Here is a 12,436-nt window from a genome sequence, read left to right on the forward strand (position 1 = left end):
TATATATATATATGAAATAACATTAAAAAAATGTAAATGCAATATTTAATTAAAAAAATTTCATATGTAAATATGATTTTTCTGCTTGAATACGTATAATATGAAAAAAAAAATACATAGGGTAAAAGTGTAAAAAAAGTTATAAACTTAAGGTTAAAAACGTAAAAATAAAAAAATAAAAGAATAAAAAATAAATAAAAATAAAAAACTATAGATTTAAGGGTTTTTTTACGAAGTTAATATAATGGTAACCTGTTATCACCGGTAAAAGGGTAAAACCGAACATTTTCTGGAAAATGTTAGGGTAAAAACGGATATAAAATTCAACTTTGAGCAAAACCGACAGAACCCTGAAAAGTTGAGAGTTTTTATAACATTAGCCCCCGTATATATTATATACAATTTTTTTTATTAATTATTAGTATATTAGATATTAAAAATAAAACAAGTTTCATGGATAAAAGAAGAAAAAAATTGTAGAGGACAAAAGTGTTAGTTTTTTGTTATGTTTAAATTTGGAAAATGGTGAAATTTCATAATTTTAAGATATTTATTGTTAATTACTAGTGATTTCACATTTTTAAGCTATTAGTTGTTTATGATTTAAGTTAATTGTCTGATACCTTATTTTATTTATTATTATTACAAGTAATATGTTTGAACTCATAAAACCGTTTGAACTCTAAACTGCGGTTAAAAACCACACAAAATAACCACATCAAATCTATGCGGTTAATAACCGAAACAAAAAAAACGCACCGCAAAATAACTACCTAAACGCACCGCAAAAATAGTCGCACCAAGCGGTTTTGAAAATGGATTAACCGCATTTGTTGTTAGCAATAAGATTTTGCCAATAATCGCACCGAACTGCACCGCGCTCATCCGTAACAGAAATTACAGGAACCTCCCTTCTGTGGTGGTGGTGGAAGAAGGGAGAGAGAAAAGGGTGGATGGAGAAGATAGTGCCATGGTGGTGATAATGGTGGAAGCCTTTTCTGGTGGTAATGGTGTTGGAAGATGGTGGTGGTTGTCGGTGGCAAAAGAAGAGAGGAAAAAGGGTAAGGGTGTAGACTTTTACTAAATTATGAGTTAATAATATATATATATATATATATATATATATATATATATATATATATATATATATATATATATATATATATATATATTAATTTAAACTCTAATTAACCAGAAAGAAAAAACTAAAAGAAATTTAAAACGGTACAAAAGTCATTTTACATATTTTCTATAGACAATGGAACCACGATATAAATTGAAAACCACATGACTTTCCATAACAAAAAAAATAATAATAAAATAAAATAATTAGGAACTAAAGCCCAAATTTTGGCAAACCACATGGGAAGATTTGTCTTGAATTAATTATACTGATTTATTAAATTACAGTTTTTCAAATTGTAAAAAAATAAGATGAAATAAAATGTGATTATTTTTTGAATTTTAAAGAGAGTGATTGACAAATAAAATGACGCTTAGGTCGCACGAAAAATGTGAAAGGTAAAACATGACCATACCCTCCAACCTTAAAGGTATAGGAATCAAATCCCAATCATTGGCTGATAATTTGGTATTTATATTGCCACATCAACATCGGTTGGATGCCACATAAGCAAAAAGACAGAATGTCAATCATTCAAAAACTAATATTACATTACTATCATATGTAAAATTTAAAGTACATTGCCAATATATTAGTAATAAAAGAAAAAATGTGTTGCTATTTTCCCGGAATTTCTCTAACATTCTATAAACAATGGTGTAAAATGTACAACAGTTTACATTACATCTTTTGAAGTTCGATTTCCATAAACCAAGTGAAGCAGGAAAAAAAAAAAAAAAAAAAAACTAACACTTTTTAACTGACATTAAACCTACTAACAAAAATAAAGAAACCTAACTTTTGTGATTATAAATTTACCCATCCAAAAAAAAAAAAAAAAAAAAAAAACCCTACAAAATCAATGAATTTAATTTTAACAAGACCTCAACTTGTTGGAAAGATAGAGCAATTGACTAACATTTGTAGAAGGGTAACTTTGTAATAACTTGAGATTTGCTGTGAAATCTCCAGCAAGCAAACGCCTCCTAACCAGAATCAGCATTGCACAGCAAACCCGAAGGAGAGTCTCCTGTAAATGTAACAGAACGAGAGAGTAAATGACCATTTTACCCTTGTATCTAGACAATATACAAATGTTGGTTGGGTTGAGTTGGGTTGAGTTGAGTTGAGTTGACTCACTTGAGGTCCCTCTGGGTCGCTTAAGAGTGCATCCCAAATGTGAAGACTATCAGAAAAGTTAAACTCCTGAGTCAGTAAAAGTGTGATCCATCTAAATGCGTAGAACTGTGGGTTTACCTGTCATTACAAGAAGGCCATTTTAGTCTTTTCATCGACATTCACTTGATGTAAAAAAAAAATGAATTTCCGTTTGCTTTTAGACAAGAAGGAATCTTGGCGCATGTTCTATTTTTTTTTTTTTTTGCAGCAAGTGTTGTATAAACATTGAACAGAGACCTTTTTTTTCTTTGGACAGAGTAAATGACCATTTTACCCTTCTATCTAGAAAAAGACCGACTATTTGAGAACTAACTATTATAAAATGAAACTGCTGCATGGATAGATGATGTCTGTTGTATTGAAAAAAAAAACTACTTTTTTTGGACTGAACCTGTCTCAATGAGAGTAAATGACCATCTTACCCTTCTATCTAGAAGTAAATTTGAATAAAAAAGACTGCTTATTTGCGAACCGTTATAAAATGAAATTGTTGCATGGATAAAGTGCCCAATGAATAGTTGATGTTTGTCTTTGTTATATCGACAAATACTTTTTCTTTTTTGGACTCCTTGAATCATCTCATGAGTAAAATGACATCTTTACCCTTTTTTTCTATCAAAATTGTTGTATGGATAAAAGAGATCAATGGATAAATGTCTTTCTGTTTTAAGTTAATGTATGAACACATACAGTTTCTTTTTGGACTGAATAAACTGTCTGAACGAGAGTAAATGTAAATGACCAATTTACCCTTCTATCTAAAGTGATTTCTTACTTTTGTTGTGACCTCAAGATGACGCCATAGCTCTTCATCATGTTGCTTTAAAAGCTGTGATAATCTTGAAATTGTGGATCGAATGCCAACAATACTATTATCAAGTTGCTGACAAAAATTATCTCTAAAACCACTTATTAACTCAACAAAGCAAAAGAAAGTATCTGCTTCAGCATTAACCTGTACAAATAAATCCATATCAACTAATTACTAAACCAAAATCATGTTGATATAATATGACAAATTGACAATCAATGTTATTTTATTCACTTACCAAAGAATCCTCATTAGGGTCATTTCTGAAAACATAGAACAAAGGGGCCAAAAGTTCATTCATCCCTTGCACATATCTTATCCCTGGGTTCAGTTTTGCAAATATGATGAGAATGTTTTTTAAAGATTCTTGATTGGCTTTTGAAGATGCTGAGTCACCAGAGAAAAAAGGTATGTCTGGATGAGTTCGTTTCACATCACGATCTATCTGCTCAATGATCTCAGAGTCCTACAAAGTATTTGATTTAAGAATTGAATCCAAAAATCATTCTTTCTTGTGTGAGAGTGGAATCATACCTGAAAGAATTGGTTCCAAATGCTAGTCTTCCCTAGGCTTAATGGATGCTCCCCATGAGGTATTTTTGACCTTTCCAGTAACCCTTTTCCCTCACTTAGATCACCATTTTTAAGAGATGCAGAGACTTCAAATGTCCTGGTGATTTCTGACTGACTAGCCACAGAAACATTCAGAATCATGGAGAAAGAAGTCTACTGAGTAATTATATGAACTAAAAACTTACTGGATTCATCAAAAGGTTCTCTTTGAACTGTTTGTACTGAGCTCTCTTCTTAGCCAATTCTGATGACCAAAGCCCTTTATCAGTTGGAAGATATGCCAACAACAACTGAAAGTATGAAAGAATCACAAATGAATCTATTTCAAGTTTCAAACACATAGAGCTCTCAAGACAGGTCGCATTTTGTTACTCACCTTCCATACAGTGGAACGGATGCCAGCAGCATCTGGAATACCCAACAAACAGAGTTGTCGCAGTTCTCCAATGTTTATAATCTTCCTCGATAGCTACATTCAACAGAAATCAACAAAAAAAAAAAAGAGGTGTAGTGACTAATGATTGCGTTTGTTATCATTACTAGTATTTGAATTTCGGTTATTACTTGGGAACCAACTGTGTTCGCTAGAAATTGTTTTTCGTTCAGTAAAAACCTTGATTGATCGTATTCTAGAAATTAGAAGCATGAAAATCTTCTGATTGTGTAAATTCAGATGTCTAACCTCTTCTAATAACTGTGCCTGACGTGAAACATCTTCAATGGAGGAACTAACGTCGTTATCACTGTTCACGCTACGGGTCGATGAATCCCTAATTCTCGTCTTCGGAGTCGGTTCCTGTTTGATTGAAGTAGGAGGTGGCAACGGAACATGCGGTTCATTCAGAGAAGAATCGGATGACGTGACGGAGGAAGATTTGGAAGGGTAACTACCGATACCATATCGATCATCGTTCGACGACGAAGGAGGCGGAGGCGGCGGCGATAGCGATCGTGATTTCGGTGGTGGAGATGTGGTTACTGTGGGAGAAGACCACATGGGGCTGTTGAGCCAATCAGGAAGGCGTTTCTTCACCATGATTCTGCAGATTCTGGTTCTGTGAATGAGGGTTTGATTTTGATTCACACAGTGGTGAGTGCGTGTTGTATTTGTATGTGTGTTGTTTGTCTCGTCTTTGGAAATTGTTACAGCTGTGTCTCCGGCCGTGTGTTGTCATCGTCTTCCTCGTGGAACCGCCATATTGCTTCCAATCAGTGCTGTGCCCCACGTTTCTTGCCACATCTTTAATTGTAGAGTTTTTGAGGGGATTAATCCAAAACAATTTCATCTCGATTAAATCAAAAACTTTAGAGTTATCTATGGTCTCATCTTATTATATAGACATTAAATAAACCAATCAAACTTTTAGTTAAATATTTTTTTAAATATAACCTTAAAAAAATGATCAACTTCCTCAAAGGCTCTCATTTATGTAAATGTAGTCCAAAATTTTATCTGTTCGGATTTCAACGTTAATCCGTCACTAATATTTCGTTATCTGTCATAAATTTGTTACTAATCCATCGCTAGTCCGAAATTTTATGGACCCAATTTTTTACTTCTCTGCAAAAAAGTCTTATAAATAAACGGACCAGCCTTGGGTCCTATAAGATTGTCGGGGATACCACGAAATGGTTCGTAGTCTAGGTGGTCATGACCATAGTTAGTGTACACCACCCCAGACCTTAGTGGTTCTTAGTGGTCGTTGTGCTTTCTGATGGGGAGAACGAAGAGCACGTCCAATCAGATTTCTTCTTCTCTCTTTTTCTCTCTATCTCTCTCTACAATAAAATATATATATTTTTTTATTTAAAATCAAAAAATAAAAGAGATATAGTGGTGGGTATACCAACATTTTAGTGGTGGTTAGTTGTTAGTGGCTATGACGTTATACCCACCACTATAGTGGTTAGTGTTAGGTGTAACGGATGGTCTAAGTGTTGTTCAGATCTCATATTGTAATGTGATTTCAGAAAATTTAAAGAAAAAAAATAATCAAACTCAAACATTGAAGTTTTTCTTTGAAGAAAAACATGGATTTCAGGAACCATGTTAGTATTACATGTTTATTTGTTTGGATTTTATGTTCATATGTTTAAAGTGCCAGTCTAGATTATAAATAGTGTATTTGGAATGCAAAGAGCATGTCCGGGATGCGAATATTTGATTTTCAACTTTTTGGTAAAAAAACATTTTTTTGTTAGATTAGTTAGTAGGCATGTTAGTAACTTGTGTGTAGCCCAAAAACCCTTAAAAATGATTCATGTTAGATTAGTCGGTATGCATGTTAGACAAAGGTGACTTGCTGATAGGATTGTGTTATAAATGATTCATGATTTTCACCGTATGAAAAAACTAGGACTGTTCACTATTCGGATAAAACCGAATTATCCAATTGGACAATTTGGATTGGACTATTTGGTTCGGATATTCGGATTTTTGGATTGGTTTACAATAAAACCGAATTATTATTTTGGATTTTGAATTGGTTTTGGTTTATAAAAGAGGAACCGAATAGTCCAAAAAAACCGAATAAACATTTATTATTTATCTATTTATAATATATCTATAGTTTTTTTATTAATTTTGTAATTTATTTTTTCAAATAGGAACATTTCACCCGATAAAAAAACATTAATATGCATTTTCACTTAAAAGTTTTCTATCTATAAAATATTTAACTATAATATATCTTCTTATTAGTTGTTTATAAATTACAAAACACAACTAAGTAATTTCTTTTTGCTTCTTGTGTAAAGTTTAGTAATATTATAATTATTTGTCATTTTAAAATGTTTTGGTTTTTGAAAACCGAATTATAAAAACTGATCCAACCGAATTGTAATTGGATCGGATCGGATTGGATTTAAATTTAGTTTGGACTATTCGGATTCATGTTTTGAAAACCGAAATCAATTTGGATTCACTTGATTGGATCGGATCAAACCGATCCATCCAAACGAACACCCCTAGAAAAAACGATTGTTAACATTGGAAATCTCATTACCACCTTCAGCAGTCGCTAAGCGAAGAAAAAGCTAGCTTTTTATAACATATTATAAAAGTTATTTATAATGTCTGAAGATATACAAAAGTTTTTCAACTCAATGGAAAGAATCGAAGAAGCACGTAGGGTTAGTGCAACACTAGAGGAGTAAGTTGAAATGGTTGGTACTACAGTCGACTTAAATAAAAGCAACATGCTATTGTTTGAAGTTCATATAGACACAGCTTGTTTGCATCATATGTAAGTCCCTCATAATCATCAAGAACAAGTATAAAGAAAAAAAAATGTAACGTTTTTTTAAACATTGATATGTAAAGTTCTAAGTAATCAATTTCCCAACACAAAATGACCATTTTAGAAAATTCAAAGCCAATTAGAAAAAGACAATGAAGGCCAAAACTGTGAAGTGTCCAAGACATCTCAAACTCTTAAACAAGATTCAGAAAGAAAACTAGCCAATTTAGTCTATAATCTTGCCAATTAAAAACCCAAATTTATTCATGAAGTAAATTTATGAGCTTTATCAATTATCATTCATGCTTTCCAAATTTCAAGGTTGATAAACATCAGGAAGCTGGAGACCCACACTTGCAGCAGATTTTCCAAGTATTCTCTTCATTTCATCTGTTCTATCGACAGCAATGTTGTATGAAAATAGCAACTCCTACAACATCACAATTCACAAGCATCATGAAACTTCCATTAACACGGGATTGTAACATGATTTTGCAAGATCAAGATGGAAAATGTTTACCTGGTGATGATGGACACTGTTTATAAGGAAAGTATAATCATGGGCAAGTTTGATTTTTTGCTGGATGAATGATGTCTCTAACCCATCTCCATTTTTCTTGAATTCCGACTTTATGAAGTCTCTGAAATGGGTTTTGTGTTCTTCCTTCCCAATGTGTTTCTTCACTGCTTTCATTAGCTCTCTGTAAACCTTTGCAGCTTTTAAAGCTTCACCAGACCCCATCCTCTTGATTCAAATCAATATCTACTGTAATTTTCCCTCTTTTCTTACTCAAAATAGCCTATTCTGGTTCAATTTAAGCAGTAAAAACTATTAGGGTTTGCAGTCAAATCAAAAGATCCGATTAACCTGAGAAACTTTAGATTTGGATGTCAATCACAGAACTTTCCGGATATAAATTCCGCATTGAGGTCGTTTCCAGATTAACAGCGAATATATGTAATTTGTAGCAATACAAAATCTGTTTGAAACGCCTACTTTAAAGAGTTTAAAATCAATGTTCGTTTTGAAGTCAATAATTAAATCGTATCGAAAATTCAAAGGAAATATGTAGAAATAATGATGAAGAAACTAACCGCATGGAGCGTTAGATATACCGTCGGATATACTGCTGCTGGCCACCGTTCGCCGGAGGAGGATTGGAGGTTGGGGCGTATTGCTAGACTCGTAATGTCGGACCAAATGCTTGTGGTTTGTTGAAATAAAACGTCGATTCTCCCCTAAAGTTATTCCTAATGTCGTTTTTGCACCAAATTTTGTTATAAAACCACTAAAACGGCCATTTTTTCATTAAAATTTTGTTATCAAGGTTGTCAAGATCATGACACGGAACAACTGGACTGATTTCTCGAAAACCGAATTTGATCAAAAGTCAATCCCAACTCATTCTCAGCTTGATGAAGGTATAAAGCTTTGATCTTGATCATTTATCCTCTTAGATCTCTTAGAGTGGGGTTTGGACCATTTTGGTCTAAAGGTGGAAGCTTGTGGGTCAATCCGATTTCTAAGACTTAAAGTTGCCACTCTCAGTGTTAAATGAGTCCCTAAGGCAGAAAGTTGCCACCTTTGATGTACTAATGGGTTCATGCATGAGTTAAGACCATTTCCATGGAAGTAGAGTGTTATTTTTTGAGTTTGAGCTTATATGGGTCATGCAAAGCCATCAAGTAAGCAACTTTATGGTTTAAGACGTCAATAAGGACTTGGATATGTAATTGTAGCTTCTGGAGTAGAGTATTAAGCACTTAATGGGAAAGTGACGTAACAGGGGGATTATGCTGATCGTAGATGAAGGTATGCCCAGCGTACTCACCATTTGGCTTGTACGCTTAGCGTACATAGGAGTACACCCAGCGTACCAATCATATATGGGTTTTGGCCGTTTTGGGCCTCAGTTTGGGCCATGCAAGGGATTTTGGTTCTCTGGGCCTTAATTGGCCATCAAAAGTCAGATAATGTGGGCCAAGGAGATGCTCGGGCTTAGGGTAAAGCCCATTAGTGGATTTGGGCCTAATTTGGCAAATTAGGCCATTAATGGGCCACTAATGGGCATGGAAAGCCTACCTAGTGTAAAAGATATATTCGATCATAGTAAATGAGTACAAAAAAGGATCTAGTCTAGAGCTTCATAAATATCTCACTCACTAATCATTATGACTACATCTCTCAAGCACACATCTACAAGTGGACAAACCCACCTTATATAGAGGTGTTTTCATGTCTCTCTCTCACTCTCATTTACACATGTGTCAAAAGGCAAATACTCCACATGCAAGTGGGTTTTACAAAAGTCAAACATTTACAAAGTCAATCATGAATAACTTTGCACCCAACAATATCAGGGGGCATTTTGAACCTACATTATATACGTTGTCAATAACTATCCATATAGTAATAAAATTTTAGTAAATATAATTTTTAACATACTTACCGAAACGTATGGAGAGCTAAGATATTGAGAAGGTTTCAATAGCCTAACCAGACGACTTGGTTTTGCAATAAGAGGCCCGAGTATATGATTTTCGCATCTACAAAAAAATATTAATTTTTTTAATATACTTTCAAAAAATAAAAAAATTAATATACAAAAAGAAAATTATAACCTCCTTCATGATTTGTTTTTGTTTTCTACAATCAAACTCTTGTTGATTATCAACATCATCATCCTTGTTTACTCGATTTGATATCCGTGGACTACTGAATTGTTGGCCCATCGGGCTTGGCATCCGATAATTAACATCCACATTCTCATTCCCCTACATTTAATCAAAAAATAATTAATAAAAAAACAAAGCAAAATTAACAATTAATTATTTTACCTCAAAAACTATGTTAAAAATTGATAGTAAATTTCTAAAATTAATTATTTCACCTCAAAAGTTTCGTTAAAAAATTCTTCCAACTCATCCTCTTCTCGAAATCCCTATTTATTTTTCATTCCTCGGATTTCTTCCTCCAAATATTGAAGTTTTGTCAGTATTTATCGGGTTATTCTTTTGTTAATTCACACTGTATGAGTTTGTTCGGTGGACTGGGTAGATTGGCTGATTCCACAGGATGGATCAAACGAAGATACCCCCTACATAAATTATTTGATTTATCAATAATAGTTGAAAAATATTAATATACTAGATTCTACTTTTACCATTTTACTTACATATTTTCTAAAGTTGTAGCGTACAGAAGAAGAGACTTCAGACGATTCACAATTCAAACTAGTAATATATGACAAATAATGTGTGGTAGAGGACTTGGCATATGAGGCAATCATCTTTTTTTTGTGTTGATGCGCCTCGTCCTGGTCAACATCGAAAACATCATAAAATTTCTCCCAAGTCAACAACCTAATATGAAACCATTGCAAAATACAAGGATATAAATTATTTCATCGTATCACAGCATTTCCTCGAACTATTGGGGACATCTCCCATATCCATATCTTGTAATAAATATACATTAATTTATAAGTGTTAGCAATAAATAAAATTATCAAAAAATAAAGACGTAAAATTTTATAAATATATTTTTTAATTAATTAAATATACCTCAAAAGAATAACAAATTCCGATAATGTATACACATAAGGTTTTGTTGGATGTTTGGACATATGATCCTCAAAAATTTTAAACATACCCGACAATTTAGGGTATATTTTACTCCATAGATAACCCCCCCCCCCCCCCCCCCCAATAGAACTTATATTTAAAAACAAAAATATTAGTTAAACGTATAAAAAATAGTATTTTATTAAAAATATTAAATTGAAAAATACATATTCCATCCATCTAGGTTCCCCACCACCCACAAAAATTCCTTGGTGACTTTATCATTGAGATCTTTTCCCGAAAAAACCTTGATTCAGAATATTTAGCAAAATGGAACGGATACCGTCGTGAGTCGATATTTCATCGAATCGTTGATTCAAGATAAGGAGTTCTAAATCTTCTACAAGTAAACTAGTGTTCGTGCGATATGGGAAGACTCTGGACCAAAATGCATTTTCACCGTATCCGTGTTTATACATTGTTGAAAATTCGATCCTTGATCTAGGACACGGCCCATGTAAATTCCGAACACAATACAAAACTCCTCGGGCCCAAATGATAATGTACGTCTAGAAAACCTAAAATGTAGACGCTTAGTTTCGTCCATTTCAGCAGTAGGTGTGACAATAACATATTTTATAACAAACCCGAAACAACCAAAACAAAATGTTATTTTATCAATACATTATACTTCAAAGTATCTACACATTATAAACATAAAAACTTCTTCAAATAGATAGTGCATTGCTATTGTATGCTATAATCGAGACATAGAAAATAACATACTTTTTCATGAAATGCAAACATTGAATCATAACATATATACAATCATTAAAATTCCGTAGAAACAATTTTTTTTGATGAAAATTGAATATATATATATATATATATATATATATATATATAACCGTATGTTTTATGAAACCTATCGCTTCTTTTTTTTTCAAAATAAAAACCATAGAATTGACAATATATACAAATGTTTATTGGTTATAATTTTTTTAATAAAAAACCGAAAAAAAAAACTACGGTTTTGCTATTTTTTAGTTTTATAAAAAAAATCATGAAATAATACTATATATAAAATTTCGGTCATGTTGGATCAAATTTAAAAAAAAAAAAAATACACAAAAAAAAATTATGTACGGTTCTTACGAAACCGTAGGTGTACAAGTCGACACTACATAATCTGTGCATTAGGCACTTGTACACCGTAGGTTTCGTATGAAACCTACAGTTTGATTTATTTATTTATTTATTTTTTTGATTTTTTTGAAATAAAACTTAACCCCATATACAAAACCTACTCTTAATCACGAACAGGGTAAAATTTTGATGAAAAGTAGACAAACCTAGTTGTTTTTCGGGTGCTCCATTGAGATAAAAAAAAATGCAAACCAATAAAACATTAGTGAAAAATGACCTAATCTGAAAAATTAAACATTATATACTTTGGGCTAATGGGTCACGAAAAAAATAAACGGGCCGTAAAACAGTAGTCCATTACCATGAAATAGTAGATTTCAAACAAAACAGTAGTTAATACCCGTTGACTGCACTTTTATGGGTTATTTTGGGATAATGACTTAAAATGGTAATATATTTTTCAATTTGGTCACTGAGTTTTTTTTCGTTCACATTTACCCTTTCAACTTGTTAAACTGTACACATCCAGTCCTTATGACCGGTTACTCCAGGTTAGCCGGGAAAAATGACTTATTAGGGTAATATATTTCTCATTTTGTACACATTTAGTCCTTAATATTTTTGTATACATGTAGTCCTTAATATTTTTTTGTTTCAAAATAAGTCATTTTTTATTTTTCTACAAATTCAGTACTTATGAATGATTTATTTAGGGTTTTTCTCACGACATCTAACATAAGACTATCATTGATGACATGGATGGTTCTCTTTGGGTGTCCGTAGTGGCACCGACAGCCCTTG

At 32.6% G+C, this 12,436-nt stretch overlaps 2 protein-coding genes across 3 annotated transcripts; both read right to left on the reverse strand.

Moving 5' to 3' along the window:
- Nucleotides 1–1,656: 1,656 nt before the first annotated feature.
- LOC111893877 (uncharacterized) lies at nt 1,657–4,981 on the reverse strand. Its single transcript, XM_023889965.3, has 8 exons — nt 4,369–4,981; nt 4,063–4,155; nt 3,872–3,976; nt 3,648–3,797; nt 3,352–3,579; nt 3,078–3,257; nt 2,264–2,380; nt 1,657–2,153 (listed from the first exon to the last, which is right to left on the reverse strand). Exons 1-8 carry the CDS (start codon nt 4,720–4,722, stop codon nt 1,998–2,000), a joined length of 1,383 nt encoding a protein of 460 aa, XP_023745733.1. The 5' UTR covers nt 4,723–4,981; the 3' UTR covers nt 1,657–1,997.
- A 1,981-nt stretch (nt 4,982–6,962) lies between these two features.
- Nucleotides 6,963–8,177, reverse strand: LOC111893881 (uncharacterized). Of its 2 annotated transcripts, none has more exons than XM_023889968.3 (3): nt 8,021–8,177; nt 7,446–7,730; nt 6,963–7,355 (listed from the first exon to the last, which is right to left on the reverse strand). In XM_023889968.3, exons 2-3 carry the CDS (start codon nt 7,665–7,667, stop codon nt 7,242–7,244), a joined length of 336 nt encoding a protein of 111 aa, XP_023745736.1. In that variant the 5' UTR covers nt 7,668–7,730; nt 8,021–8,177; the 3' UTR covers nt 6,963–7,241. The 2 variants fall into 2 exon arrangements, with proteins under 2 accessions (XP_023745736.1, XP_023745737.1); XM_023889969.2 differs by having other exon boundaries at nt 7,446–7,725; nt 8,021–8,172.
- Between the last annotated feature and the right edge of the window lie 4,259 nt (nt 8,178–12,436).

This window comes from Lactuca sativa, chromosome 2 (genome assembly GCF_002870075.4).
Source record: "Lactuca sativa cultivar Salinas chromosome 2, Lsat_Salinas_v11, whole genome shotgun sequence".
Taxonomy (NCBI): Eukaryota; Viridiplantae; Streptophyta; class Magnoliopsida; order Asterales; family Asteraceae; genus Lactuca; species Lactuca sativa.